The 16,234-nt window shown below is 40.1% G+C and overlaps 1 protein-coding gene across 2 annotated transcripts; it reads right to left on the bottom strand.

Moving 5' to 3' along the window:
* Positions 1-2,055: 2,055 nt before the first annotated feature.
* LOC147640823 (uncharacterized) lies at positions 2,056-7,592 on the bottom strand. Of its 2 annotated transcripts, none has more exons than XM_086815835.1 (9): positions 7,075-7,592; positions 6,414-6,660; positions 6,096-6,182; positions 5,851-5,978; positions 4,272-4,368; positions 3,176-3,253; positions 2,850-3,075; positions 2,441-2,610; positions 2,056-2,315 (listed from the first exon to the last, which is right to left on the bottom strand). In XM_086815835.1, exons 1-9 carry the CDS (start codon positions 7,284-7,286, stop codon positions 2,283-2,285), a joined length of 1,278 nt encoding a protein of 425 aa, XP_086671961.1. In that variant the 5' UTR covers positions 7,287-7,592; the 3' UTR covers positions 2,056-2,282. The 2 variants fall into 2 exon arrangements, with proteins under 2 accessions (XP_086671961.1, XP_086671950.1); XM_086815824.1 differs by having other exon boundaries at positions 2,441-2,664; positions 7,075-7,582.
* Positions 7,593-16,234: the final 8,642 nt, after the last annotated feature.

The raw sequence follows: 16,234 nt of genomic DNA, 5'->3' as shown, positions 1-16,234 counted from the left end.
CATATGGACCATCCCAACACCAATGGATAATAAGAAGTATGTAAAGATCTCGCGCAACCCATTCTGACCACGTATATGGCATATCTTCCCCCACACCATGGTAATAACGAGTATGTGAGGATCTTGGAAATCTTGTTCTAAACATATAAGATAATATACATCGTGTAAACCACATCGAGATAAAATTAAGCATGTAAATATCTTAAGTAGCCCGTTCCAACCATACATAGACCACATGAACCATGCACGACACACCATAAGAAGTGAGAGCATATATAGATCACATAAGAGCCCATTTTTCTCAATACACGAACACATGGATTGCATAGACCACACCGAGCATTTAAAGATCTTGGACAACCTATTTCAACCATGTATAGAGATTATATAAACCATGCAAAGAACCATACAGAGCAAACCACGAGAAGACCAAGCATATGGAGATCACATAGAGCCCATTCCAACCATATGTGGATCACATGGATTATATAAAGCACACTCAGATCAAGATAAAAAATAAGATACTAGTAAAATATTATAAATATAGATGGATTGACGAATGTTTTTACACATGAACCTATAAACTTTAGAAACTTGGATGAATCTTTGAAATTTTCTATCGTATATAACATGTATTTTTGGCGAATTTGTCTCTAGAACCCACTAAATCAAAAAATTCTAGGGGATTTTTCCTTAAAAAGTTTCTACAGAAATAGCTCGATGATCCTCTAAAATAGCCCCTAATTTTTTCCTTGTTTAAGATAGCACTATGCATGTAAAGATCTTAGGCAATCCATTCCAATTGTATATACAAACCACATGGACTGCCATGTAGACACACCGTGAGAAGACCAAGCATATAGAGATCATATACATTATATTTCGACTATGTGTGAGACTACAGCAAGAAGCATGTAAAGACATGCACAACCTATTTCAATCATGTACAAAGACCACATGGACCATACATCAAAAGAACACCATGGAAAGGAGCATATCACATGGACTATAGAAAGCACACTAACCTTATGGACCGTCATGTAGGACACACCATAAAAAGACCAAGCATATAGAGATCACATACAACCCAATTTGACCATGTATGGGACATATAGACCATACAGACTACACTAAGACAACAACGAGCATGTAAAGACCTCAAGCATCCCTTAAGTAGCCCATTCCAACCATGTACAAAGAAGTGATAGGCCATGCAACAAAGAACACCATGGAAAAAAGCATATAGAATCCCATTCCGACTATATGCAAATCATCACATGGTCTATACAAAAGCACACCAAGAGAAGACCATATGTACGCACCATACTCCTTACCAATTAGATTTTTCCATGAAAATATCAAATGAATTGAAAAACATCATGATAATGTAATTTATCCAAGTTGTTTAATTATGACATACCGCAATACAACTTGTTTAATAACGCACATTGAAAACTCATGTACATTTTACTTTGTTCTTTCTCATGGCAACAAGGATTTCCCATAGAATATTCCTATGATTCCAACTTTTGCCATTCACCATTGTTTAAAAAATGTCTTAGCTTGATTGTATAGTGACTACACAAAAAATGTCAGTAGAGAAAGAAACAGACAAGCTTAACACTTTTTCACCAAATTTTCCACTCAAGGACATTAAGACTCCTGCTTAAACATCTTTCCTTGATGAGAAATATTTAAGTATCATATTTTCCTAGAAGAACAGATAGATGTATGGGATTTCTTTTGTAAGCATTTCTGGTTTTGTATAAATGATGCTACGATGGCTTTGATGCCAAATATGGATGCCATGGAGTATGAATATATATAAGCATGCCTTCTTGTCTACATGATTATGAATGATTTTCAAAGCAATCATTTTGTGCTATGTATTGCCAACAATTTGTTGAAAAATAATAAGTGGATGAGGGCAGTGTACCAAAAAAATTTGCCAGGTTTTGATTGAGAACTTGCTCAATTGGCTGGATAATCAAGTGGGTGGTGGTGGTTTTTTTTTTTTTTTTTTTGTGGGGGTGGGGCGGGGGGGGGGGGGGGGGGGGGGGGGGGGGAGGGGGGAGCACAAAGGGATAGGTTATTAAGAAGAATGACGAGAAGAATGGTGGTGAATGAAAGCTAACCTTGTGGTGGCACAGAATACACCTCTTTATACATCCATGTGCACAGAATAGACCTCTTTATACATCCATGATGTAACCTGTAATTTAGAAACCCTTCAACCATCTTGAGGTGATACAGCAGGATGATGCTTACTTGCTCCGATAATGCTAACGTAAAAGATCTGTACGAAGCACAACATGCTGCATAGACCATACACATGTTATTAGCAAGCAAAGACAAACACTTGGGTACAGTTGCTTTTCATGTTTTTGGTTTATCCTCATCTTTTGTATATAGTACTCACAACAAGAGAATGGAACTGCACCTTAATCTGTGTTCTGTTGTATGTGTATGTTGCATGCAAAAATGTGTCACTAGCTTGGATGACGGCAGGATAAGAGTACTCATTATTCTCTCTATCCTCCAAAGTCAAAACATCATGCCAAGAGTCTCCATCATCATACGAAACTGCAACCTTGAGAATCGCACGTGAAACTGTGTTGTAAAGAAGAATCAGGCGCCCATCAGGTACCTTGACTCCATCAATACCTATATATATATATATATATATTTTTAAAGGGAGAAAACAAAGATCATATTAAAAAGGATAATAATTATGCAGTCAGCCCTTGTCTCAGTGGCTAGGGCATGAGTATGAACCACATGTGACACCTGCCTAGATAATATACACTGAAAAAAAGACAATCACTGAAATAATAATAATACATGCATACCACTATTGGGATTTTCCAGCTCCGTGCGTTGCACATAGCTCCATGTTAGTCCTCCATCAAAAGACTCTGCCATGCAGACTTTCCCAATCTCAAGTGTAGACCTTAGCAAGAAGCGGATGCTATTACTCTTGGTTTTGAAGGGGACTGGTTGAATGACCCCCATAGGAATATCTCTTACATAAACAGGCCCGTGTTTGGACCACGTCACACCAAAATCAGGTGTGATCTGTACAAACATAGCTATTTATCAATGCAACCTTGCATCCAAAACGCAAGCCCTGATTGCTGATTCATCAAGGTGAAGCCTGACAAAAGAATTTCATTACCTCTGCCCATGCTCCCCACGACATGTAGCTCTCCACGGATGATCCACACAGAAGCTGCCCATTGTCCAACAAAAGTGGCTGGAAGAAGCAACATGCAGAAAAAAAAAAGTCCATATAAGGATTACTGAGGCAAATGGCTGGATCTTTCATGAAATAAACACAGCTTATACCTACTTTTCTGCAAGGAAAACAGCCAAAGGCTAGTCATAGTTGTCAAAACTCCCAGTGGAATGAAAGTGGCCACCCCCAAAGTGTTTTTTTTAAAGAGACTTTTGGGTACATCAACCTGATGGGCCGGAGCTCAGCCCTTAATTCATCATGTCACACCCAGCTACAGCGAGCCAGGGTCAAACCCACGACCTCTGCATTGGGACTTCACACCCAAAGTGTTTTACAAACTGCAGTTTTACAAACTGCAGAAGATGAAAACGAAAACCAATCTCGGCAGCATGTCGTCATGCCACATCATATGGTTTTTCTCCCTGCAGTGCTCCTCCCAACAGAGCAATCCACTTTCCTCATCTTTTGTCATAATACGACATGTAAAATCAGAACAAACAGTCTGGACAGCAAGTCTTTTGAGCCCATTGGAGGAGGAGGAGGAGGAGGCATGTATATGTGTGTAAAAGGACAGGGAAAGCGAGTAAGAAGGACAGAGAAAGAAGGGGGGAAGGAAGGGGAGGGGCGGGGGGGCGCCGGGGGGGGGGGGTGGGATGGGGATGGGGATGGGGGGGGCGCTTATGTCATGTGCAGATGAATCTCCATCCTTTGCGTGATTCGTTGCTATGTCAGACAATTCAAAGCATCCACTCCTTTTTGAAAACAACCACTTCCTCTATACTTTTGACACTATGGATCCTCTACAAATGTTGATTCTTTGTCCCTTAAACTTTCAAAATAAAATTAGGGAAAAAAAAAAACAGACCAATAAAGTTGAGAAAAAAAAAGAACAGATCTTAGTGTGACTGGAATTTCAACTGGACTTCCAAGTAATGGTATTAGCAAGAAATCCGCACCAGAATTTAGAAAATAAATTTGTACGCATGATGTGAATGCCTAATTCAGCTGTTGATCTTGGAGCAGAGTGACTCAATACCTTATTCTTGCTAGGGCCCAAGATTCCTGGTGGAAGTTGATCTCTCCTTGACCAAGTTCTTCCATTATCACTAGACCTCTTCATAAAACCACTCCACCTACAAAGTACAGGAGAAGCTATAAACCATGGAACATTGTAAAAACATTGTTTCTAAAGAGCGCACAAGAACTTAAATTCAAGAGAGCAATAAACTCATAAGACAAAACCTATAACCATGAGCTTCTTGAATCAAATTTTAGAGTCATCCTTTGAGAACTGTGAAACAAGATTGTGTTAAATGATTAAAGCATTATCTGCAATATATTCTTACAACATGTAATGGGATTTTCATATTCGAGAATTTTGGCCGCCCACAGGGGATGATGGACGGGGATTATCTGTTAAGCCCCTAACTACCCTGAAATCGGCAGTGCGCATTTTCTCTCCTCACTCATCCATCTCTTCTCAGGTAGTGTCAGAGGTAGGTTAGAGAAGAAAAGATTTTCCTTCAATTCTCACTTTTCATTGTGATATGCTTTTGAGTACTTTGCTTAAAGAACAATGATAAGTCATCAATATAGAGCCAAGTATGATGGTGTGTAGCTTCTGTTCAATATTCATGTGTGCTATGGGTGCTTGTAAATGATAGTAAGCAAGCATGCAGAGCCGTGTTCTAATATAAGCTACAATTTATGAGGCATGAGAGTAGCATGTCAAAGCCACATGTCAGTTATGGCATCGAGCATGTCTGGTTGCTCATTCATCATGGCATTGAGGTAGGTTGAGAGCTTTGCCCTAACATGTGGCTTTAAAAAGGGAGGAGGATACTCTTCAAGAGTGGAGGATGATCCACTTCAAGAGTGTTGATTTTAGGAGAGGGTTGTCAAGATCATCACATCAAGTGCAAAATGTCTGTTAAGAATGCTTGAATGCTTCAATCAAAAGTGGGTGTGAAGAGATTGTGACCTCACATTCCTGTTAGCTTAGGATACCATTCAATGCAGAAGTGTGTGGCAGCTGCTAGCACCACATGATACACGCCATACCAGCACTTCAAACTAAGACATGCAAGGAAGTGCCTCCATGAAAAACATGTGATATGCAAGAAATTGATACACAAGTCTGTCACTAACACATGCCCTGCTAAAAGAATCTCAAACTCAAATATATGTTCTAATAAGTGCAAAATCAGTACCAAAATCACTCATGCCTCGGACCAAACTATTCTGGAACAAGGTCAGGACAAATGAATGCATCTCAGCTCATCATACCCTTCTACAGGGGGCATATTCATGCACCCCTACGCCAGGACAAAAATCCTGCATCGAAACTAGATAGGAAGCCTTGGCCCCCTTGGCACAGGAGGTGCTTGAATGTGCACCCGTTTTTTGATGGCATTGTGTCTCGTGTGTGTAAAATCTCTATGGTAGAGTTGAGTAAGATTTAGTTTTTGTGAAGTATTTCCATTATTTGGATGTCATATATTGCACTTAAATGTTATAAGTCTCTCGCTACTTTGACTCACAGCCAAGGGCACACAGTGTCACACTATTTTATCTTCGACATCCCCTTGTACATAACTGAAGAGACCATAGCTTACTTTTGAACCTCTGGCCCGATCTTGTAGAATATCAAAATTTGATTATCAGGCATCCTGAAAAGAACTGGATTCCACATAGGCATGCCTGGCTCTTCATCGACCGCTTCAGGAGAGGACCAAATGCCATCCTACAGCCATCAAAACAAAGTAAAAACTTAACAATGGCCTGGTCAAGCATGATGAACCTCCCAGAGAAATAGAGGCAAGGGGGTTGAATAAAGAGTCCATTAGCTTAATTACAATACCTTGTATGTCTGCATCCATATCTTCACATCTGGTGCACCTTCATAACTGCCACCAAAATAAGCCACAAGAAAAACCCCTGGTTCTGCCTGCATGATGCGTATCATGATAAAAAAAGTGAATCCCACTAGATAACAATCAAGGCCATTTTTGCAAGCAGATGATATTCTAGAATATTGATGTGTGACATTTGATTTGATCACATTTTTTTTGTGTATACACATGCACCAGCATTGTAACCCAATGGGAGATGCCAAAATGCAGGCCCAAAACTTATGAATTCCCACGTGATTTAAACCTCCCAGAAACATCCTTCATACCTCAACAATTGTGGAAGCATGGCAGCTATTGAATGGAGCACCCCCCAGCGGAAAGAGATACTCCTGCAATACAACTGCTGGGCTGGGAGGAGTTGTGTCTGGTGGTGGTGCAGGTGGATGCTCAAAAATTGGAGCTGGCGCAGGTGGTGGGACAACACCTGGTGGGCTGTTCTGGGGTGGATTGTGGTGTGTTCCATGATGGTGGGCATGTGTGTGAGAAATTTTTCTTCTGTTATCCACATTGTCCCTGCAAAAAAAAAAAACACAAATACAACATGGCATAAGTTCAAAAGCTTCATTATGGAAGTGAGATTAAGGGATATGTTAACGCCAATGAGAGGTTAGAGTCTCCACAAGCATTTATCTCTCTCCTGCAGTGACTACATGCACTACAATATCTGGACAGGCTCAGAAAAGCCAGCTTTTTAATCTTGCTGATGCCGGAACCAGAATGCATGACTCCAGAGGTAATGTGCAACACTACTTACAGTAAAAAATCTCTACTGTAGTAATTGAAAAGCTGCAAGCATTGGCCAACCTTCCACCAAATGATTTGATGCTCACTAACAGACAATTTGGGCGAGCATTAATGATGATTATGCAGATGACTTAAGGCTAGTTGTACACTAATCTAGTGGGTCATAAGCTAATCATCAATTACCCAGCTAAGTCATGGTCATTTTTCTCTTGCAAAACCCGTTCTAATCTTGCACTTTCTGCATAGAAATTTTCTCCTTTCAGGCTATTCAATGCCTGTTGAAAATTAGCGAAAAGACCAGTGCGGAATTGAGGTCCTGGTTCAATGCCCAACTCCCAGAAAAAGCAAAAAAGCATAAAAAAGCATGCTAATCTGATAACATGGAGCTTGCCCATTTCGTTCTCATTATGAAAAAAATGATGGTTGTGGGCTGCATTTTGAAAGCTATCCTGCGATAGAAAAGGTGGGTCAGACAAAAGCCAATCGAAAAGTGAACAAAAGCTGCTTTTCCAACCAGAGAGAAGCTAAGCCCCCTCAAAAAAAAAACCAAAAAAAACCAAAAAAGAACAGAAAACAAGAAAAACAAAAAGCAGAGCGGTGAAGGGTCTGAGCACTGAAGAAATACAAAAAGCTAGCAGCCAAAAGTACTGCAGAGATCGATTTGTCCTGCATTTTTTGGGTGTTTAATTTGCAATTCGGGTACAGCAAGAAAATAGTTTTTATTTTTCCCTGCTTTTCTGCGTGCTTTTATTCCCTAGTTATACCTGCCCAAGTTGGCTATGGAGCCCTCGTGAGCCTGGGTTTTTAAATCCTTTTGCGTGCAGCAGGACGTTTGCTCTTTTTGCTCATGCACCAACTTCACCTCTGTCTTGCACCCTTTCACACTTCAATGCCTTCACACCTTAGGCACTTTAAAGTTTAGACCCTTCACACTTTTCGACGCCTGAACGTCGAAAATGACACATGCATGGGCAACATTGGGCCAGATTGTTTTCACACTTTAGGATCCACACACACTTTTGCATGCGGTGGTTGGTGGCAACAATCACATGTGAATTGGATCGTCATGGTGGTGGCAGCATGTGGTGGGTGAGACCTATGAATGGGATTGTGGCTTTGCCCAATGAGCGATGAAGATCTTTGTTTTTCATGGTCCATGGAAAGTGTGTAACGAACTCTTGGTCTTTAAAAAAAAGTGACAGTGGGAACAACAAACTACGGTGGCCGCCCCGCGATGGGTGGCAAAAATGACCTCTAAGTGGGATTATGGTGGCATGAGGTGGATGGCAAAAATGGCATGTGGTGGGTGGCAAAAATGACATATGGATGGTATTGTGGCATTGTCTAATGAGTGATGAAGATCTTTGTCTTTTAATGTTCCATGGAAAGTCCATAAAAACCCTTTGTCTTGTTAGTTGAAAAAAGTGACAATGGGAACAACACACTATGGTGGCCAACACCAACCACACAGCCACATAGATCATGATTCATATAAGATGTAACCTCCCCTTAGCCAAATCCATCAAGTCTAAGCATCCACTTCATTTTTGGTCTTGCCATAGCAAAACTATGGGGAGAGGTGATCAAAACATGTTTATGTTTGTCAAAATCACATGTGGACCAATGTAATTTCGAGGTATTATATCATAAATAATGATTTTGAGGTATTGTATCATAAATAATGTGCTAGGATAATATATATAGGGCGTGGTTGGGGTAAGTGTTATATATAGTATACATTGATGACTCCTATTTTTTATGGCCTCCACTTGTTGCTAATAATTTAGCAATCACTCTACGTTCAATTTTTGTTTAGTATTTTTTATGGCCTCCACATGTTGCTAATAATTTAGTATTATCATCACTTTGCATTCAATTTTTGTTTGGTTCTTTGTTTAGAGTGAGGATCCCACATTCTATTAATGTCAGTCATATGCATGGTATTCAATGTAAAATGCAAGTTTAAAATGAGCGAACACCTCTATTCTATAATTATATTATACACTCCCATTCAACAATGTTTGGAAGTAATCCTTTGATCTTTTTAAGTGCATGTAGAATCTATTGGTCTATCCATAACTTTATTGATATCATGTGGTTGGCCTATCTCCATACATTCAATGTATTTCTTTAAAATTAAGGGAGACTTTTCATTTAATGCACCTTACAATGTAGCTAGCACTTTTTTCAAGATTGATGCCTTTCAACTTGTGAAATTAGAAACATGAATGATGGGACATTGGGATGGGTCATTGTTCATGGATGTGACATCCATGAACAATGACCCATCCCAATGTTCATTGTTCATGGATGTGACATCCATGAACAATGACCCATCCCAATGTCCCATCATTCATGTTTCTAATTTCACAAGTTGAAACAAGGTGGGGTTAGCTATGAAAAAGAAGGGGTTTACAAGTTCATGGCTGTGCATGGATGAAATTTGCAACCTTGCCTTGGATGTCAAAATTAATACCTAGGCCTTCAAGTAAAATACATAGTTCAACAAGAAATTTACTTGGGTTGAGATCCAATTTTGTTGAAGGCTAGAATGGGATTTGAAGCCCACTATAACCCTCATATTTCAGCACTTCATGAATTGCCATGCAAGAACAAGGTAGGATTTAGGAATACCTTTTTTACAAAATTGAACACATAGCATGGCAAAATATATGGCTTATAAAAGCAAAAGAGGGTTTCTAGTTTAACATTCACAAAATTCAAAGATAAATGGAAGGGAGGGATAAATGGCGAGAAGAAAATGAGAGAGAGAGAGAGAGAGAGAGAGAGAGAGAGAGTTACAATGTTATATTAATGCCTTAATTGATGTTACAAAAAATGGCAAACCTTAAATGGGATAGCTTGCAACTTTGTAAGTGTAGCACGCTAGGGACCTAGTCACTTATATTAAACCTTGAATGTAACAAAGGTCAAGTCTTCAATCTCGCACACCTAGGTAGGGCAATTCATGATCAATACTAGAGGCTATTCACCACTAGCTACTCAAACTTTGGTATGGTTCACAAAAACCTTGGTGATTAAATTGCTAGCAAGGTTCACAAAAATCTTGGCAATTTAATTGCTAGCAAGGTCCACAAAAATTGTGGAGTAAGAGACATCAATCGGCTTAATGAGAGTGAACATGATAGGAAGTATTATGCAAGCATATATTTCCCAAGTCCCATTCCACAAAGTGAGCAAGATTAGTACTAAGATGATTTAGTTCACACCTAAGAGACTAATTAGAATGAGAAAATAGATATTGTAGCTCTACATTTTTTGTCAATGCAAAAGCACATTTGCTATAGAGAATGCTCGAGGAGACAAATGCATACTCATGATGTTATTGCCATCTTCCATTTACTTTTGAGTTGGTGGAGCATGTATTTTATACATGTGAATTCAATTGTGTCTCCTATAATAGTGAGGGCTAACTTATATACTTTAGCCATGTGTTCATGCTATGGACGCCCAACACATAGAAAGTGGAGTTCTAGTGCTTATTACATCTCTTAAGCACCAAAGGTAAATGTATAATACTTGGTTAACATCTTGTAGCTAACTGATCTTACAACTCTTAAACACCAAAGGATGTTAGTGGCATTTTGTGTATCCAGACTTTAGCAATGCCTCACAATTAGCCTTAAGTGGCTACTAACAGATCCTTAGGCATCCAATGTTGATTGAATTTCCAAGTGTGTTGAGATTCGATGCTTTCGTTGGAGAGGTTAGATTTTTTATGGTTGTCACAAAAGAGGTTTCAAAGGTAGAGGGTTCATTGCTCATGACAATCACCGTAGATGAGGGTATTTTCATTTTAGGAATGGATTTCTTTGATGATGATTTCTTTGATGATGATTTTGTTGTATATGTGGAGAGGGTACTGCAATTTTAGTGATAGATCCCCCAAATAGTGGGCTTATTGACATTGAAGTTGGGTTCACAATTGAAGAGATAATAAATACAGTGGTAGTGGATTTCATGCTAGAGGGTGAGGTTCTTGGTTGAGGTTCTTGGGATACAAAGGTCCCTGTGGTGTGGTTGAGGAGTTTTGGAGGAAGAGCCTTCAATTCTTGGGGGTCTACTAATGATGAGGATGTATCTGGGGGATGTGGATGTGTCTTTTCTGCAAAAGGAAATCGATGGGAGATTGTTTTTCTCACGGAGTAGGAGGTAGAAATACATATCTCATTTGATTCGTCATGAGTAGAGAGAGGTATAATTGTCTCCTTAGAGTGGGTGGCGTCAATGTAACTATTTTCTAAAGCTAGAAAATAGTGCATTGAGTGGCTTTTATCCCAAGAGTTTTTTGTTTTCCATTGTCTCATCACTCAACATGGGCCTTAAGTTTTCATTGGTTCTCAGAGGATGTTGTGATGCACGCGTCTACTCCTTCCTCTTTAACCAATGTAGCTCTTGTTTACCATTAAAAAAATTTTTGGGAGCTCAACACTAGTAGTCGTGCAAGTTTGCTCTAATAAAGGTGATGCCCTCTAGGCAGGCAATCAACTTTGTGTGTGTATGTGTGTGTGTGTGTGTGTTGCGGGGAGGGGGGAGTCAAGCCCATAGGTGGGGAGGTTTTCATGTTCCTTCTCTCTCTCTCTCTCTCTCTCTCTCTCTCTCTCTCTCTCTCTCTCACACACACACACACACACACACACACATATACATGCACATATTCACACACATTCTTGATAGTTTCCTATGTGTTTATGATAATTTGTGAGATCTGAACCTGTGGATTTTCAACTATGAATATGTGGGCAAATTTGACACGTTTCAAGGCCTTGTTCTAGTGCTAGTGTAATTCAAATTGATATGGCATGGGCTTCCATTAATTCACTACATGCAAAAGTATGTTTACACATACTCACACACAAGCACACACTTTCCTTGCATGATGTTTTTTGGAGGCAAAATGCCCTATTATCGCCTACTTGATGGTATCTGCTTTCGGCTATATGGCTAAGACTGTTTGGGTTTCCAAAACTTGGTTTATTTGCATATTTCAAACACACACATACACACACACGCACACATATAGATGCACATATTCACACACATACTTGATAGTTTCGTATGTGTTTATGATAATTTGTGAGATCTGAACCTTTGGATTTTCAACTATAAATATATGGGAAAATTTGACATGTTTTAAGGCCTTGTTCTAGTGCTAGTCTAATTCAAATTGATATGGCACGGGCTTCCATTAATGCACTGCATGCAAAAGTATGTTTACATATACTCACACACAAGCACATACTTTCCTTGCATGATGTTTTTTAGAGGCAAAACGCCCTATCATCACCTGCTTGGCGGTATTTGTTTTTGGCTATGTGGCTCCGCGGATTTCCTGGGGCGGACCTGACGATGGAGCTCTACAAAGTATATAGTGATGGATTCTTATTTAAAACCGGTTGCGGTGTTAGTTGGTTGCATCAGCTCTTGGGGAGTATAAAATGACTCTTCATATGAGTATTCATAATACTCACTTAGCCTTTGTGCGTTTTACTGGTTCTTTTGCCATGGCACTAGTTTTGGCTTCTGCGGTGAGTTCTTCTTCTTAGGTACTTTCATTTGGGGGCATGTCGCTTGCTAGCCTTATGGTCTTGGATAGTCTCTGAACCTTTTTAGACTTTTATTCTTGTGAATTATAATTGCTAGTTTCTGGATTATGGCATATACATGCTATAGATATTTGCTACATTATTAGCCAATGTTACATGGTTCTTTCATAAACTATAAAACCGGCATGCGTAATCCTTTTAATTAGGATATGTGCATAAGATAATCGCTCATGCATGATGTAATTCAAGTTTGACCAGTGATGGACGAACATACTGTATTTTTTTTTATTGGCTTTTCTAAAGAGTTTGCTGTAGAATTGTTTATTTCCTAATTTTGTATTTATTTTCGGATTACATTAGTGTAACCCGAAGTAACCATTTTCTAGCTATTAGAAATGGTATGAAATGGCATGTACTGTCCGAAGCTTCAACTGGACTGTTTTTTTGGGAAGATTAGGCTAAATTTCTTTGTATTAATCTTCAGATTCTTGCAGTTTCATAGATTAGAAATTTGGTTAACTTTGAAGCTTCAACTGGATTGTTTTTTTGGGAAGATTAGGCTAAATTTCTTTGTATTAATCTTCAGATTGTTGCAGTTTCATAGATTAGAAATTTGGTTAACTCTGAAGTTTTTACTATTTGTATATGCTTTGAATCTTGTATACTGGCTAGTATATAATTGGGTATTTTCCTATGGGATTTGCTTGGTTGGTTTCTGACCAGACGTTTTGATATATCCATTAGAGTTTTAATTTGAACTCATCAGGTATGGGGTTAGTTACCGTATGTAGGATCCACGGATTGGTATATATACATATGTTTCCATTACATAATAGAAATTGAACTAATGGCATATGGATTTTGATACCAAACTTGTTTAGGTTTTTTGGATACGTTGTATTTCTATACCATCTATGGTGATTTTCTTTCGTGGATTTGGCTAATCTGCTAGTAGATAAGATGTATCTCTAATTGCTGAGCTAGAGTACTAATGACATGCATGGGCATGGAGATAAGGAAACTTGTGTCTATCCACTTTGTGGATTGCTTTTCATTTCTTTTGAAAGATTACATCATAGGTCTATGAGTTATTTATCCGAATTATGAATTGGACTTGTGACTGGATTATTCAGGTACTAGTTAACCCAACTCTAGCTTAAACTTTGGGGTACTTGAGTGATATCAATAACACGTGGTAGGGCCTAAGACACTTGTAAGACATATGTAGGCTAACTATTTATTTGTCTGTGTTGGATGGATGTAGGTAACAGGTTCTACCCTCTCAAATATCTTGTAGCCTAAGCTCTCTGGGACATGTGGTGTACTACTTGAGAGATTGTCTCATAATATTGATAACATGATTATTATAGCGACACTCTTGTTTTATAATCATGTTAAACATTTCATTTATCAAGACTATTTAGGTTCCACAATTCTTTTGGTTTGGTTGTAGGTATGTTATTTGTATATTTCAAAAACAAGCACTCTAGTTGCACTGTATACCTTTTTTCATAAAAAGAATATATGGAACCCTGGGCTTGAGATGGCTGACCTAGAGTTGAGCTTCGCTCACTATTCTTATGCTCTATGCTGATAGACTTTCAGCAGGCAGCTTAACATCTAGGTTGAGATTATGGCTCATAGCATTAATGCTTTTCTTTTGGTGGTTGAAGGAAGTCTTAATCTCATTACATTTTCACTTCAATCAATGATTGTTAACCCATGGCGGACATTGCGACATACTATATTTTACGTCATTAATTTAAATATTCTGAGTCATGGGCCGGGCTTGTCGGCACCATATGTTAAGGATGAAGGGATTGGGTGATCGCCGATGAGAGGCGCACCTTGGATATCAGTAGGATAAGGGTTAGGGTCGGCCGGCCATGTATGGGCGCCCAAGTGTGAACGACCAAGTCACCTATATGAGTCAAATGTAACCCTAAAATCCTCATTCTCATGTGTTGTGAATACAAGAGTGCTCTTGCCTTATCTCTTTGGTTTCCTTCTCCTGCGTTTGTGTGAGAGAGAGAGAGTGAGTGAGAGAGCGATCGAGCACTGTGTAGCGGCATGGCGGCGGCGGAGAGGCGGTAGAGCGGCGACGGCGGCTCCTCCTTCACGGCTGCGACGCGGGAATCCTTCAAGGCGGCAGTTAAGCGGTGAGTGACACACCTTTTGCATTCTGTTTTGAGCTTGCCTTCCTGGTTGTATGCTTGCAGCCATTCGTGGCTCGCATACGGTGTCCGGCAAGTCCCCAGCTACGACCTGTGCGGCAAAAGCGCACATTTTTGGCGCCGTTGCCGGGGAGTTGCCCTGCACCAAGCTCCAGTTTGCAGCTCGGCTGCTGCGCGAAGCTTAATCTACACTGTAGGAAAGCGACTGTGTGTTTGTTGTTGAGGTGTTTCTGTGTTTCACAATCTGTTTCTGCAATTTGTCTTTTGCATTTCTGTTTCTTTTGTTATATTTCCGCTCCGCGTGTGGGCGCGCGTTCTGTTATCTGGTTCCTGCGTGTGAGGGGGATTTTTGAATCCCCAGATCTGTGCTGTGTGCGAACTGCGCCGCGGCCAAGGCTAAAGGCTGAACCGTAAAGGAACCCTAGAAAACTTATCTCAAAAAAAAACAGAAAACAAAAATTTAAAAAAAATTAAAAATCAAAAATTAAATTTTATTTCCAAAGAAGAAACCAAACATGTGAAGAGGAAAGATTTTTCAAAGAAAAAACCCCCAATTGACCCACGACCCCCGGCCTCGGCCTCGGCCTCGGTCTCGGTCTTTTGATATACATATATAGGAGAGTGAGCCTCCATAGCTTTCTCTCAAGTGAGAGCTTATGGGAAGTTGTGCCCTATATGTAGCCCACTCCCCAAGGAGTAAAGTGAGTATGTGGGATAAAGCCCTCACCCTTTCCTCCACAAGCAAATAGGCTTTTGCCCCTTCCCCCCAAGGGAAACGGACTATTTTGAGGACTATAGGAGCTCTAGATAGGCGAACACGGTGCTGTAAAGCACACTAGGATCCTTTGAACGATACGCTCGTTTCGAGCTATCATACGCCCTAGTCCAAGTTCGACCGTAAGTAAGGGGGTCAAAAACGGATTAAAAACAACACAAAAACAAGTAAAAACGGGGTGCGAAACACCTAAGAAACCACTTGTGTGAGTTTCAAGGGTAGTTACCAACGCACGTAGGGTACCCACGTCACATGCATCTACGTTCTGGTCGGGTACTAGAGCCTGAGCCACTAGAAAGCGTTTCAGTTTACGCAGGCTCACACCATCCCTCCACGTTGGCATCTTGGCCTTCGGCTGGAACCCAAGGGAGTGCAACCCAAGATCCACGAATAGTGGATAGTGACTCGTCCTCTGACTCAGAAGCCATGGAAGGGCACCCTACCAAGAACCCTGAGGAGACAAGCCAAAACATGCCAGTGTGGGCCCCACAACCCGGATCTAGCATGTTTAGTCGTCTAATAGAGACCTTTAGTAGAGCTACACGCTCTGAACATGCTACAAGCGAAGTAAATGAGGAAGGAGGGGTAGTAGATTCGCCATTCACATCTTATATAGACCCTACCCTCCCAAAGAGTGTCCATGTGGATATTCTACCTACTTCGTTTAATGAGGGCCCTACTGAGCTACCAACTTCCGATGCTCTTCCTAAAGTAGAGGTCCCTAGAAGCCAACCCATAAGAAGTGACATTGCGTCCACTTCAAGAGAGCCGTTTGGCACACCAAGTCTAGATGGGATATTTCTCAATGAAAATTGGGAATATGATCT

This window comes from Cibotium barometz, chromosome 2 (genome assembly GCF_041138505.1).
Source record: "Cibotium barometz isolate CiBa-2024 chromosome 2, ASM4113850v1, whole genome shotgun sequence".
Lineage (NCBI taxonomy): Eukaryota > Viridiplantae > Streptophyta > Polypodiopsida > Cyatheales > Cibotiaceae > Cibotium > Cibotium barometz.
Note: the sequence above shows the minus strand (reverse complement) of the source record. Positions and strands in the feature narration are given on the sequence as shown.